This window comes from Crinia signifera, chromosome 12, assembly GCF_055691185.1.
Source record: "Crinia signifera chromosome 12, ASM5569118v1, whole genome shotgun sequence".
In the NCBI taxonomy this organism is placed as follows: domain Eukaryota; kingdom Metazoa; phylum Chordata; class Amphibia; order Anura; family Myobatrachidae; genus Crinia; species Crinia signifera.
The window spans coordinates 20540964-20557103 of NC_139228.1; the positions used below are offsets into that span (position 1 = coordinate 20540964).

General features: G+C 46.4%; 1 protein-coding gene across 1 annotated transcript in view; it reads left to right on the top strand.

The window, feature by feature from the left end:
- FBXO34 (F-box protein 34) overlaps nucleotides 1-15316 on the top strand; it is a 28767-nt gene extending 13451 nt beyond the window's left edge. The window contains exons 2-3 of the mRNA XM_083167802.1: nucleotides 11778-11939; nucleotides 12615-15316. Of these exons, the coding sequence (XP_083023928.1) occupies nucleotides 11869-11939; nucleotides 12615-14709 (2166 nt within the window). The 5' untranslated portion in view covers nucleotides 11778-11868 and the 3' untranslated portion in view covers nucleotides 14710-15316. The remainder of the gene's footprint in view (nucleotides 1-11777; nucleotides 11940-12614) is intronic.
- The last annotated feature ends 824 nt before the right edge of the window (nucleotides 15317-16140 follow it).

Below are 16140 nucleotides of genomic sequence, written 5' to 3' on the forward strand. Positions count from 1 at the left end.
AATTGGACTGTATGGTCCAAATAGAATAAAAAATGACACTGAATTGAACAGTGTTAGCGGCCTTCGACGCAGATTCGATCAAGTCAATTTCTGCTTCGATCAAAGGCAGTTCAATGCTGCTTAATGCCACCCCCCCCCCCACATGCCGTCCATCCCTCCCTGCCTCCTCATCGATGTCGCGTCCCCGCGGCCATCAATATGGAATTATCGTTGAAGCGAGTGTACACCCCTTGAGCATACCTCCCAACTGTCCCGCTAAACCCTGGAACGTCCCAGTTTTTGGGGACGTTCCCGTGTCCCTCCCATGGAAAATGAGGGCTTTGCCGCACGAGTGCCCCTATTCTACATATGATAAAGTTGGGAGGTATGCCTTGAGGTGTGTTCACACAGTACGATTTTGTTTGCAGTTCGATTGGGATCAACTGGAACAGCCAGCAAAATGCATCTGTGCAATATAGTCTTGTCTGCGCAGTCTATTCTATCTGCGGAACCGCACATTGGGATCAAATGCTGCTGAAAACCAGTCGATGTCCATTCGATTTAATTTTGCTTATAAGCAAAATAGAATAGAAAAATAATATACCAAATGGAAACGTGTACGGGGTATTATTTATGATTCCTCATTGGGGCAGTATGGATGAGGACACAGTTTGTGTATTCTCCCCGTACTTGCGTGGGTTTCCTCTGGGTACTCCGGTTTCCTCCCACAATCCAAAAATATTCTGGTAGGCTAATTGGCTCTCAGTAAAATTAACCCTTGAATGTGTGTGTGTGTGTGTGTGCGCATGTGATAGGGAATAAATTCCCTGTAAAGTGCTGCAGAATGTGGGTGCGCTATATCAGAAACTGGTCATAAATATATTGCTGATGTTACTGCAGCAATGTCATTGATATCTGCAAAGGGCAAATGGTTAGCATGCCCGAAAGAGACCTGAAGCTGATCCGTGGTACAGGTGCTTGGCCGGTGTACCAGTACTGTCCTGCTTTGTGAAGACAGCCCTGTATCTTTACCCTATGAGTCAGTATATGTATTCTGCCAATACAGTACAGCTGTCCATAAAGCCACCAAAACCTGTATAATTGTTGTCCTATAAATTGCAGAGACCTTTGGCATTCCTAGCTGTAAGCGGGTTTATTTGCATGGTACATTCTAACTTGTTCTGGTTCTCCTGTGTTTTCCCTCCATAAACATTGGCCATTTGCTCTTATACACAAAAAGCTTGTAGTTAGACTCAAGCTACTTGTATATATCATACTTTCCTACCTCCATGAGGGATAAAATGCTTCCCTAGTAATGTAGGATTGCCATCACCTGTGGGGGATTCGGTATGAAATCCCGACAGGGTCAAAATACCGACATATAGAATGTACAGGTGAAACGGTCAACATGACTTTCGGTCGACATGGGTTTTTTCACTGTGTTTTTTTTACCCGAATGTCGACACAGTTGACATGGGACACAGTTGGAAGTGAACCGCAGCCCATCGCATCGCTCGCTTCGCTCGCAATGCTTCGGGCACACTATTTTATTCTCCCACCACGTTCTAGTGGATGGTAGGGCATGAAATACCGCCTGTCGGCACATGTTGGGTCAAAAAACAGTGAAAAAACCCATGTTGACTGTTTCACCTGTACATTCTATATGTCGGGATTTTGACCTTGTCGGGATTTAAAATGTCAGGATTTTGTCCTTGTCTGTATTTTGACCCATTCGGGATTTTGACTGCATCCCCGGTACTTATGTAGTATCTGGGCGTCCGATTTAGAAATCGGATTGCATCGCATGCGACCAAATCGTATGCGATGGTCAAGATTTTTCCATAGGATTCAATGTTAAAATGGTCTGAGTCCATTTTAACATAGAATTCAATGGGAAAAAGGGGTCCTTTTCCTTTCCCCACTATCCAAGTGGGCATGGAGTTGGATATAAACCTGTAGCGAGCCACCGAGCCCGAAGCGTGGCGAGCGGACACAGAATACTTTTTAAGAAATATGCGTTCGCTCGCCACGCTTCGGACTCGGTGGTTCGCTACGCTCGCCACGCTATATAAAATCAACTCTATGCCCACTTGGATATTGGGGAAATGAACAGGACCTTCTTAACATTGAATCCTATGCAAAATCGCATCGCATCTGATTGTATGCCTTAAGGTAAGGCATACAATCACAAAATCGGACGCCCAGATACTACATAAGTACCGCATCCCCCTGTGGGGAGCTACAGTGGGTAATTGATAAGAAAGGTATTTCACCACAGGTGCTGGCAGTCCTACATTACCGGGGAAGCCCAGGAACAGAGCATTTTCTCCCTCATGGAGAGGGTCAGGTAGGCAATTATGGTGTGTGTGTGTGTGTGTCCCTTCCTAAGGCACAAACATGGTTACCTCCTATGGGTAACGAGGGATAAAAAAGAAAATACTTGGCCCAAATAGTAGCCTGCGAGATTATGGGGATGATTGGCTGAGATTTAAAAGTCCAAATTATTTCAATACAAAAAAAAAAAAAAGCTCCCGGCTTTGAAATCTTGGGCAAGCCTCAGTGAAATCTTACCTGCACCTCTCGGGATATTACATTTGTTTAGTCTTCTGATTCAGGTTAATGCTGGTGAGGTGCGCTCCAGAATGCTCGGAGTTGGGATTATGGGTTGGGTAATTATCAAGTCTACTGATTATTTTAATTTTTTTTAAATGTGTTTAGTATGAGAATTCTGCATCCTTCTCTGCCAACTCTTGTCATAGATCGTGGTCTTATTGTAGAGATAGCCGTATGACCATCCTAACAGTTATCTATACTGTGTATTCCCCTTTATAATAAGTCTTGTTATGGTTACAGAACTTTAGAAAAATCTCTCCATATCACTCTTCCAGTTTGACCTTCTTTTAAGTATATTTACTGTATACAGATGTATGTATTCACTGGGTGTTTTAATTTAAATCCTCTATTGATTGCACTTGAGGCTGTGAGGCTGGTACATTAGTTATTAATCTGCAATTATTCTTCATTACGTAACATGTGTTGGCTTGTTCAGTGTTGAACTCTCGCAGTTGTTATTGCCAGGACATACAATTAGCATAGTTATTAAATTCACTTTTCTGGCCATCTGGTTGTAGCATGATTCCTGGTTTTGCATTTGGTCACATTACTAAATATTGAGCTGTAAGTGCAGCCAGTAATGAAGTAGATGTCTAGGCAGATTTGGGTAAGAAGGTGCCGCAGTCCTGTCTCCCCCCTGTGTCGGGCACCAGGTAAGGACTTGTGTCGCTGCTAATTACGGTACATACTATATAGTGATGGAAATAGGACATAGTTACTAACTCTGTCTAGACTGGGTGACCTTTTAAATGTGAATGGTTTAAGCCTTGTATACACTGGCATTAATTGCGTTTGGTACATAGTACACTACACTGAAGGGAAGCTTTGAGAATGAACTAATGCTTTGATAAATCCCCCCCCAGGCTCCTCTCCTCCCCAGCCTGTGGCGTAAGGAAGTCACAGGCGTAACGGAGAAGCTGAAGCAGGACAAGAGAGACCAACAGACACTGCTGCTTTCCTTGGCTCTGACGCATCCCAGGCCGCCCTAGCACTCCCATCTGCCTGCCCATCCTGTACACAGTAGCCAATAGCCGGCTCTGTGTACAGCCCATTGAATCAGTGGGGGGGATTTGTCGTCTCTGCCATGACTCTCCTCCGGTGCTCAGCCATTGGAGAGCGGCAGGCAGCAGCATGTCAGTGCGTGGAGCGGGTGCTGGCGCCCACACAGTCCCCACTGTGGCTTGCTCCCCCAAGTGGCAGCTGGGGCTGCTTTACAGTAGTTATGCCACTGCCTGCGGTTCACCTGCGCGCCTCCTATGGTGCAGGCCAGAAAAACCAGTGATGTTGCTGCCTTTTGGGCTGAGCCGGAAAGGCAAATTGCGCTGTTTTAGCGTCTAGCACTGTGTAGTAAGCAAGGGACATGGTATCGTGAGGTTTCATTCATCATTTCTGTAATCCGGTAACCATTTCTTCTATTGCTGGGTTGGATAAAATTACTTTTAAGTTAAATGTAGACAATATGGTTTTGTACATGGGCAGCATGGATGGCAGTAGTGGGTATCAATACTGATTCACAACACTGAGGTCTTTCATTCAAGGCCCTAATGAGCCCTACATATGTAGCGATATATACAGGTGTTTTCTGAGCAATGGTGCTGAATTTAACTAAATCGCACAGAAAATGCCCCAACATCGCTGTGTGTGTGTGCAGGGGCCATAGCGATGTGCGGAACCTCACGTTGATATCTCCCAACGATTAATAACCAGCACGCTGGTTATTAATCAGTAAGGCCAGTGTGCTCACTGGGGAACACTGGCCCTGACAGATCGCTCAGCGCACACATCGCTATGTGGATAGGCCCCATAACCGTATGGGTTGTGTATGATCTCCCCATGGTTGTGGGAGAAGATTTAATCGATGGATACTAGTTAATTGTCTTCTCATAAAAATGAACGGTACTTGTGAGTTATCTGGGCGTCCGATTTTGGTACTAGATCGCATACGATATCGCATGCGATATCGCATGCGATTTGCATGCGATTTAGCATGCGATTTGCATAAGATTTGCTATTAATTTCATTACCCCACTATCCCCAAAGTGTGTCTATCAACATGAACCCGAAGCGTGGCGAGCGCAGCGAGCCCGCGAGGGGCGGCGGTACGTGTCCTCCGACCTTTTCATGCCCTACTATCCACTAGGGCGTGGAGTAAGAATAGAATAGTGTGGCGAGCGCAGCGAGCCACCGAGCCCGAAGCGTGGCGAGCGCAGCGGACACCTTCACAGGTATCCGCGTGCCCTTGCGGGCTTCACAGGTGTCCGCGTCCCCTCGCGGGGCTCGCTGCGCTCGCCACGCTTCGGGCTCGGTGGCTCGCTGCGCTCGCCACACTATTCTATTCTCACTCCACGCCCTAGTGGATAGTAGGGCATGAAAAGGTCGGAGGACGCGTACCGCCGCCCCTCGCGGGCTCGCTGCGCTCGCCACGCTTCGGGTTCACGTTGATAGACACACTTTGGGGATAGTGGGGTAATGAAATGAATAGCAAATCTTATGCAAATCGCATGCTAAATCGCATGCAAATCGTAAATCGCATGCGATATCGTATGCGATATCGCATGCAAATCGTAAGTACCCAAATCGGACGCCCAGATAACTCACAAGTACCAAATGAACTCTTGTGTCTGTATTCTGACAGCCGGCATTAGCAAGTTAGTGTATTTGATATTAGCGATAAACATACTACCTTTCTAAAAGTACATAACTGGCACTGCATCATCTCGCACCTTCTATAGTGAACTTTACATTATTATATTTTATTAACATTTATAGAATGCAATGCAGTGGTTTACAAACTCCATCCTCAACCCTTTGAATGCCAAATTAATTTGTCAAATTAGGTGTGAAAATTGCCAATTAATATTTTGTATTTGTCATAATGACCTGTAATGCATTCCTTTTTTATATAGGAAATATAATGAATTTTTACATAACATTTTTTTTATTTGAATTTATATAACAAATTTTAGTGACGCAAGCATTTATAGCAACTATTTTGCACATCCTGTCATAGAGATGTTGGCACTTAAGGCCCCCATACATTAGGCCGACTTGTCCTAGGGACAAGTCGGACCCAATTTACCTGCGAGCCGCCCGGCAGCTCCCCGGGAGGCTCACATACAATTTGGCACTTGATGTGCCATTTTTTACATGGGATAAATCGCATGCGATTTATCCCATGTTAAAAAAAACCCCGGGGAGCTGCAGGGCGGTGAGGAGTAGTGGGGGCGGCAGCGGCGGCTGCGGTGGTGGTGGGCGGCCAGCGGTGGTGGGGGCGGGCGGCCAGCGGTGGTGGGCGGCCATCGGTGGTGGGGGCGGGCGGCCAGCGGTGGTGGGGGCGGGCGGCGGGTGCGGTGAGCGCTGCTGACCTGGCCGGGCAGTGTACTTACTTACACATAGCAGCAGCGGGGACGGGCAGCGTAGTGGCGGCTATTAGATTTTTAAAATACTTGTCAAATGACCGGCCGCTCTCTGATTGGCCGGAGAGCTCTCAGCCAATCAGAGAGCGGCTGGTCATTTGACAAGTATTTTAAAAATATAATAGCCGCCACTACGCTGCCCGTCCCCGCTGCTGCTATGTGTAAGTAAGTACACTGCCCGGCCAGGTCAGCAGCGCTCACCGCACCCGCCGCCCGCCCCCACCACCGCTGGCCGCCGCCGCTGCCCGCCCGGTGTCTGCATGCATATGCCTGTCAGGTGGCAGGCATATGCATACAGGGAGGTCGGACGTGATCCTATGTACAGACTGTCCGACCTCCCTGATCCGGTCCGATGCGCACGGGACCGCGCATCGGATCAGATATCACACACATACGATTTTGGGCCGATTTCATCCGATTATCGGCACAAAGTGCCGAAATCGGATGAAATCGGACCAAAATCGCATAGTGTATGGGGGCCTTTAAAGGTTTAAGGACCCCCAACAATCCACTGTTTCCAGGTCTCCTCACAGGTGACATCATTATCTCCACCTGTAGATCTTTTAATCTGGGCGAGTAATGAGCGCACCTGCTGTGTCACCTTTTGTCACCAGAGGCAAGGCAGTTATTTGCAACTTAAGTTGCCCATACACAGTGCGTTTTGTGGGTGCTATGTGTGCTCCTGCGCACATGCCATCGCACAGTTCAAAAAGTACGTGCTGCACGTACTTCATGACCTAGCTTCGCATCGCACGGAAATCACATGCGATGCCATGTAGTCTAAAACGCATGCAACAATTGTAACATGTATGGCCACCTTTATTTTAAAATTTCGATTATAGGCAATAGTGTCCGAGTTAAGTCTGTTTGCGAATGCCATGATGGTATCATGTGTTTTTAAATCCTTAATCTGCCACCGTAAAGCCGTTTGCATAACCCAAGGTGGTTTATATATTTGGTTTCTGTGCGGTTTGCCTGTTGCCTCCTTATTTATTTATTTATTTATTATCAGTTTCTTATATAGCGCACACAGATTCCGCAGCGCTTTACAGAGAATATTTGACCATTCACATCAGTCCCTGCCCCAGTGGAGCTTACAATCTATATTCCCTACCACATGTACACGCACACACAGACATTCTAGGGTTAATTTTGTTGGGAGCCAAATTAGCCTAGCAGTATATTTTTGGATTGTGGGAGGAAACCGGAGTACCCGGAGGAAACCCACGCAAGTACGGGGAGAATATACAAACTCTCTGGGTACTACAATAATCTAGCGGTTCAGACGTTTGATACAAGTCTGATAAAGATGTGGCTGCAGTAAGTGTGACGCCAGGTGGTTTGTACATGGTCTTGTAGGACCCATTGTGTGGTTGTATCCCTGGTCATAGACCCCGTGCGACAGTCTGGGTACCTGTGCCCCAGTCTCTGTGCTATGTTCTAACTACTAGTTGAGCCTTGTCGCTCTGCCTGCTGATCAAAGTGCAAACCTATTAGAACAAGGGTCCGTGGTAACTTGTCCCAGTAAATGATTGATTCGGCTGGTATACTGTAGGTATTCAGGCTCTGCTAGTTACATGGCTTGAGATGCTTTGGAAATGTGTAACTAATGGATGCAGGGTGACTCCCTAAAAGTCCTCTGAAATCTCGCATCCATGAACATGTTCTGTTGGTGAACACTTAGTTAATATTTGTCCACTTTCAGTGGGTGTAACGTGCAGCATTTGCTATTTATGTAATAACTGCTTTTTCCCAAGCCTGCAATCTTACAGTATTTATCTGGAAAGGTGTGGTGCTGGCAGCGGTAACACGGCTGCGCTGGGAGGAAGCGGTAGGGACTCCCGGAGGTATTATACAAGGTGGTGGTTATGGATTTATGGACTTTAAATCTGCCTTTGAGAAGCTGGTGAGAATGACTGCAGTGATGCGCTCCAGTCTACGAAAATCCCTGGAACAGAACTTTCCAGGCTGCTGTCATTTGTGTTTCTCTAGGAGTATAAAGGCCCCCATACACTACAGTGATTTGGGCCGATGTCACCCATTTCCAAAGGATCGGGCCAACAAATCGTCCCAAACCGGATGTGCATGATATACCATCAGGTCCAATGCGTGGTCCCGTGTGCATCGGACCGGAGTCGGAGGTCGCAACCTCCCTCCCGGCGGTGGGAAACAGGGGTCGCACGCTAAACATCACCTGTGAAAGGACCGCCTGGGACGCGGAGGATCCGATGGCCATACACTGCTACGATACATCGCTGTAGCGTATGGCCAGCTTTAGTGTCACCAGCCCTGTGGTGAGTATCATATCTGCTGGACCAGGGACCCTGGCTTGCCACACTGACTGTAAATGCAGTACCACCACTACAACAAGTGTGTGTGTGTTGTAAATTCTGGCACACTCTGCTCTAGCGACCAGGTGTTTGTCCCCTTTTACACCAGAGCCCCCCCTGGCATAATACCCTCATCTCCAAGCACTGGGCGATCTACGATCTGCCAGCCAGGACCCCTGCAACGTCATCTGACACAATGGATGCAAGCCCAGCACTCAAGCTAAGCTGCTGGGCTGCCCCCAGCCTCCTTCCGTGAGATGAATGGATGCCGCACACAGACATACATTAAGCTCCCCCCCCCCCCCCCTTTTGCAGGATGCTGTGGTTGGGATGCCTGGGTTCCCCTATTGGTAGAAACAGGGGTCCCGGGTTACCCATTTGCACTGCCCCTTAACCCGGGTCTCACCAGTGTTCATTCCTGAACATTTCCTGCGTTGAATTGCTGGGTAACAGGACCCGGGTGTGTGTGGTTTTATTTTTACCCCATTTACACAAAGCACTGACCCCGTCTGACTCTGCAACAAATAGTCTGATTACCACAGTGTATTGTTTAATCTCCTCTGGAACCCGTCATGACAATAGTTTATTTTTTTTTTGTCCTTTTGGAACACCCCTCATTTATAAACCACCAGCATCATCTGCAGATTACAGCGTTGATGTTCTAGCCTGATGCCAGCACACTTGGCACATCTTCCTCTTACTGTTTCTTGCTGACCTGTTCCTCTGCTCACCATAAACACTCCTATAGTCTTACTTCTGTTTGCCACAGAGCAGTTGCTGCAGTTGAAGTTAAGGACTCGCCTCTCTTGGCTGTTTGTCCTTTTTGAGCAATTTGACTGGGGAAGTGAGTGTTTAAAACTGCCAACACCCAGCTATAAAGCATGCTACCCTGAGCAGAGCTGGCACCCAGGCAAGGCTTTCCGTATCAGAGTGCAGCAGAAGTACGTGTTTGACCCACAGATGATCCTGATTGCTTATGGCACTTGGCCATATAACTTCTTCCTCCTCATCGGTCAGGTTATTTGCTGCTTGTTTCTGTGCGTACGTTTTCTCTCGGAATAGATAAGACCTCTCGCTTAGCAGCCCCCTGGCTCGGTATCGCTCCCCGTAGGGCAAGTATGCATTCAGACCATACCAGTTGGGATTTATGTGTAATAGTCGACACATTTCAGGGGTTCGGTTTGCTTTATCGACGTTAAGAACGATGACCTTTTAAAATGCCGGCATTCGACACTGATGAAATGTTGACATGATAGCGATGTTGACAATAAGCAATGCGGCTTTTCCAGTGGTTGCTAAAACAAGCATAACCCTGACCTGGTGGTGACAACCTAACCACATTGTGGGCATGTTAGCTTTTTTTTTTCTCCATTTATCAAGAGGTTATCTACCTACATTACAGCAATGATATATATGTGCCAACATTGTGATCTGTGATATGCTGATCCGATCCTTTTTTTTGGGGGGGGGGAGGGGAGGGTACATCAATGGAGACTCCCCCCATTGCTTGTGGCGAATACAAGTAAATTGAGCAGTCAGCGTCTAGAGGCCACGTTGCATAGCACATGTGTGTCCCCATATACATTCATAGATTTTAACTAGCGGGTAGGGGCCTAAGAAACCCCACTGCTGAGCTGCCGAACGGCAAGTAACTGGGGAATTCTTGTGTGTGTGTGTGTGTGTGTGTGTGTGGTGGGGTCATGGAGAGGGGGGTTTGGGGTAGATTAAGGGAGGGGGGGTAGGATTATGCAGCAGGGTGCGGAGCTTAGTCCGGCTGGTGTCTATATTCAGACTGCTGGTCATTCGTATGTATTCCGTAAACTTTTCATTATCCTATGACCAATACATACCCTCAGGAACACACAACATGCACAACCCACGGTACTTGTGTATTATAGCGGTGCCCATCGCATACCATAAGACGTGATGGTATGCGATATCGCGCGATATTGTACAATGTCATACAATTTTAAAATTGTATGACATTGTGTATGGCATACAATGCGATACAATGCGATGCGATTAAAAATTGTATAAGCACCCTAATGGGTGCTTACAATGTTAAATGCACCCCCACGCCACCCCCCCCCCACTATAAACGTGAACCCGAAGCGTGGCGAGCGGCGGCGGTACGCGTCCTCCGACCTTATCATACCCCCACTATCCACGTCGGCGTGGAGTTGAGAATAGAAAGTGTGGCGGGCGCAGCGAGCCACCGAGCCCGAAGTGTGGCGAGCGGACGCCGATACCTTCACAGGTATCGGCATCCCCTCTCGGGCTTCACAGGTATCCGCGTCCCCACGCTTCGGGCTCGGCACTTTCTATTCTCAACTCCACGCCGACGTGGATAGTGGGGGTATGAACAGGTCAGAGGACGCGTACCGCCGCCCCTCGCGGGCTCGCTGCGCTCGCCACGCTTTGGGTTCCCCTTTAGGGTGCTTATACAATGTTTCATCGCATAGGGGACCAAAATCGCGTCGCATGCCATCGGGTGCATGGCATGCGATGCGATAAAAACATTGCGCGATGTACATCGGGGGCGCCGCTATAATACACAAGTACCCAACCCACTGCTACAACCTTCTGTGTCTCTGAATGATGTCCCTGTATAAACCTCTGTGCTTGGCAATCCATAGCCCTGACCTCTACAACTTTTGCATCTGGGTTTTGTTCCACGTCTCGGTCACTTAGATCTGTTCTGCTTTTTCGGGAATACGCTACAGCTTGGCCATTGTATTTGTGCCTACACGGACGTATTTTTAGCCCCTCTGCTAATTATAAGCACAATGCTTTGTATAATGGGGAACTGTGAAAAGGGATACTGGGGCTATTTTGAGACCTGTTTTGTGCCCAGCATAGAACTTGGATGTAAACCATTGACAGTCACCGTACAGCTGGACTAAAGCCAGTAAATCGGTTCTATTTCAGATATTCTTGAATAGAAGTTATGATCCTTTTGTCACTATAAATTCAAATCTATAATAATATAAATACAGCCATTCTCTCTCTGTCCTGTAGCCGTTAGTGGTGGTCCCCTCTTCACCCCAGCCAATGTACACTGACCAGCCTCTACAGCCAGGCCAGGCAGTACGTAACGAGTGTAGAGTAATGAGTGATGGTCGCAGCAGGTACTAAAGCATCATGGGAGGTTGCGGGGTAGAGCACCAGCTAAGGTCTGAAGGGGGTCCGGATACAATATGGAGCACATTTTATATAACTTAAGTTGTTTCATTATTACCAGCACTGGACAGAACACCTGTTTGCATTATACATGTATTTGTACTGTAACATATACTCACAACTGAAGAGTACGGTTTTGTTCCAAACTATTATATTTACATGTTAATCCACACAAGTATTTTAAGGCGTTTAGTGTTAATCCTGCCTTTTACTAAGCAGCCCTTTTTACAGTTTTGTATTTGTTTTCTTTTCTCCATAGTTAGCCGCAGTTGGATCGTGACGCATGGTACACACCCCGCGAGGCGACATGGATTGGCTGTGACAATACGCCTTGTGTGCAGGCAGCTAGGATGAGTTCCTGCCGAGCCGGCCTCCACAGGGATCCACTGAAAGTCTACTCATTGTGTCAGCATGTTAAGCGGTAAGCCAGTATGCCCAGCAATAGCTGCTTGAAGTGCATCTGATCACGTTGCAGTGGTGAATCTGTCGTGTGAAGTGGACAACCCTCCGTCCCCTCCCAACCACTGCATGCCCTGCACACAGGACTGTCCAATTTATCACTGTTGCTGCCCATTTGGTGCTGCCCTTTCCACTCATCCAGCAACGCCATCTTTCTTGTGCCCTTTGGGTGTAAAGCTGTCTTCAACCAGGAGATGGTGAAAACTCGCACACTGTGCAACATCTTGGTCCTCTTCTATACGTGTGCCATCTATCCAAATAGATCACCTGAAAGATGTCCTTGTTGGTAGCAGTGGTGTGTGTGTGTGTGTGTCAGTTGGTTAAGTAGGTACTTGACCCAAGGTAATATAGGGGCAGATTTGTTGGGCCTTTTGAAGTAATAGTGGCTGCTGCATGACCACTGGCTAATCAGCTCCTTACTGGCTGGGTTTGAAAAATGACAGGAGCTGATTGGCTGCCCCATTATCCCCTTCAACTTTATCACGTCACCATGCATATTAGATCTGCTCCATAGTTTGGGCCAAAAGGATTGCAAGTTCCTTTTTTTTTTTTTTTTTATGCGCGACTTGTTTTTCTGTTTTGCTACTTTGCACATGCAGTGACGTGAAACTCATTGTGTATTATGTATTTATTGCAGGGCTTCTGGAATGCATTTGAAGCCATATCACAAGCAACAGAGAAAAGAATCTGCCCTAGAACTTCGATCAAACAAAGGCATGCATCTGAACAACCAAAGCTCTGCTAAAGATGAAAAGTGTAATGGCGCCACCAGGAAATGCTCGCCCTGTAATGATAGTCAATCCCGAAGACCACTGGGAACGCTATCTCAGAATAAGTGCAATATAGCCTCCGTGAGCCCTGCTAATAGTTTTGAGGTCAAAGCAAAGAATGTTCCACCTGCAACCATTCACCAGGGCGACGAAGGAGAAGGCCTGGCTGATAGTTGTGCCCTCATCAAGCCTGGGAATACAAAGGAAAAGATTGCATTTTTCGCATCGCACCATTGCAGCCACAATCGAAATGGCTCAATGAAGATTAAAAACACTGGGGACATGAGCGGAAGAGCCGCCAAAAGGCGCAAAAAATCGGTGGATCTTAAACGTGTGAAGAGCCACTTGGAGAAGGTGCAGGAATCTCATAAAAAGTGCCTCCTCTCAGAAGCTTTCCCAAGCGGTGTTGAAAACTGCTCTATTAAATATGTTGCCGATAACGATGGGATTCTTCCCGGTAGACCCCTTTCTGTGATAGAGATGGTCACTTTCCTGGAGCAAAGAGCGAGCGAGTTACTTTCAGATAATGCGAAACCTTTCCTCCACTCTTCAAAACCCACTGGAACGTCTAAATGTACTCTCCCACCTGTATCCTTGATGGCACTTGGAGCCAATGAGGATCCTTCTGATAAAGACAACTGTGAGAAGGCCGAGCTGGAGTCCGTGTGTGTCTTAGAGATGGTTGCTAAACTAGAGTCTGAATGTTTGCGACGCCAGAATGAACGGGAGTCGGGAGGACTTTCGAGGAGCAACAGCTTCAGGAGGAATGTTGGCCGGATGTTGCTTGCCAATGGCTCGCAGCAAGAAGACAGTCCTTCTCAAAATGAGCCTTCCATCGCTCTCGATCCTGAAAAACATTTAGCTGCTTCTGCCGTGGATAACTCAAGTCCACAAATTAAGGAAAATCCCTCTGCGGCATCATGGGAAAACTGTGCTATTGCCATGCCTCAAGACTCTTCACCACCCATGGAAGACTTTTATGTGGCCAATGTAGACCTTGAACTTGTAAGAGAGACCTATTTGAAAATGAAATGTAGGGGTGATTTTGCGATAACTGTGGATCCTTGTAAATTTTCTATTTCTGTCTGTATAAAAGCGGTTGAATGTGTCCGTGATGCTTTTGAGAGTCAGTCGGTGAAAGACGGTGCAGCTGGTGAAAATGTGGCAAGCTCAGATAGGATCGCAGATTCCTTTAAGGCTACAAATGTATGTACACCGCCGCAACAAAAAGTAGGACACACACAGGACAAAGTTTTAGGGGATCCCTCCCCAGGGAAGATATTCTTTCAAAAAGAGCAAAAGAGTCCATACCATGCACATGTACGAATCGGCCCCGAAGTAAAGTCACAGGCCAACCTACTGGGAGAACACGCCTTTGACAATACTCTGTGTATGCAGACTAGCTCCGTGCTTACACAGTATTCTGTCTCGTTAACTTCACTTGGAAATGTCACTCAGGTACTTGACACATCTTCGGTAAAGAAACCCGTGTCTCACGATTTTCTCGAGACCAGATTTAAAATCCAGCAGCTCCTGGAACCTCAACAATATATGTCCTTTCTGCCGCATCTCATTCTGGTGAAGATATTTCGATATCTTCCCACCCGAACGCTAGCAGCCCTAAAATGCACATCGTGCTATTTCAAAGTCATCATCGAACATTACGACATTCGACCGTGCGATTCGCTGTGGGTCCAGGATCCACGCTACAAAGATGACCCTTGCAAGCAGTGCAAAAGAAAGTATGCAAAAGGCGACGTATCGTTATGCCTCTGGCACCCCAAACCTTACTGCCAAGCCTTACCTTACGGCCCTGGTTTTTGGATGTGCTGCCACATGTCTCAAAAAGAGAGTCGCGGCTGTAGGGTGGGGCTTCACGACAATCGCTGGGTGCCTGCTTTTCACAGCTTTAACCGAACAGTTTGCAAGAAGTCAAAAGAATCAGAGTTCGAGGATGACTAGCAACGTGGGTATCCCATAATGGTCCCGGAGAGGAACTTTCATGCCCCATGCTGTTTACATTGTACATAATCATGAGGTTTTCATGGGGTCGCGAAACTGCACATAAGAACACAACAAAGAGCCTTTACTTAGTTTCTTCAACTGGAATATTCGCTCTTTTTATGTAAATAACTTCTGATCAATGTACATATAAAATCTATTGCTAGCTGACGCCACCTAATCTTTACAATGCAGCTATGGACGTTCAATGGCTATAGGTGTGCGAGTGAGTATTTCCGTGTCTGTGCGCGTGTGTGTGAATACGTGTGCGCGTGTTGTGGTTTGTTTGTGTTTGTTTTTTTTCCCGTTTTTTTTTTTTTTCTTTTTCGTTTTTTTTTATGTCTTGTACGTCTGTATTCCTGTATTTCGTTTCTAAACAGAAACTTCATATGTAGGGGCTTAAAGCATTTAAAGTGTTTTATTATTGGTTTGATTTGCAATCAGACCGGCACAAGTGTCTGGAATAATGTGACAAGTGAGTAAATGAGGTGGTTTATTGTATAGCAAAAAAGTATAAGGAGGAAATTGTCTGGCTTTACTTCAATAAAAATGTGCATCCTAAATCCCGCTAACTGCATTGGACTTGAAGTTTGTTTAATGGTGTTTTGGGTTTTTTTGTTCGTTTTTTTCTTTACTATAAACTTTAATCTGCTGAAGGGTGACACTGATTTAGGACGTTTGTAACTAGCCGTAATCTTCTCTTGAACTGTTTTTTTCAGTTAGCCTTTATTAGACATGCATTTTATAGATTTAAAGCCCTTTATTACCGGCAGATCTTCTGATTAATCGATTACTGATCACCTTTTTTACTGCAATAACCATGTTGGGTAAATCTGTCACAGATGTCTTTATAGTAGTTAACAAATATAAATTGGTGCGTGTTTTTGTGGGTTTTTTATTTTTTGGATTCAAGTGAGATTATGCTTTTTGCAAATTGTGAATTTTTTTATTTAAATGTCCTTTTTTTGTTAATGACCGTAGGCTTATGATGTCTGATCTCTGGTTTGTGAAATACTCAATAAAACCACATGGAAAAAGCCTGGTGTGGCTCAACAGTGCTCGACCGAATGAATTGCTACAGAAAATACAGTGCATTATTCCTTCTAGCAATCTAGCTCATCAACTGCTGGAAGGTGTATGAATACGTCGCGTCATGGAATACTGTGTCCGTATAAAGGCGCAGATTTATTCTCACGGAACTTCTTTCAGACACAAATGGTAATATGAGTTTTGTTTGAAATGGGACGGAAGTCGATGGGTTATCCAGTAGATGTAACGGCGGGGCAGATTTATTAAACCAGATATAGTGGAAGAAGGTGATGCAGCAGCCAATCGGCTCATAACTGTCATTTTTCAAATTGGCTGGTGTTATCACCTTCCACTTGGGGACCT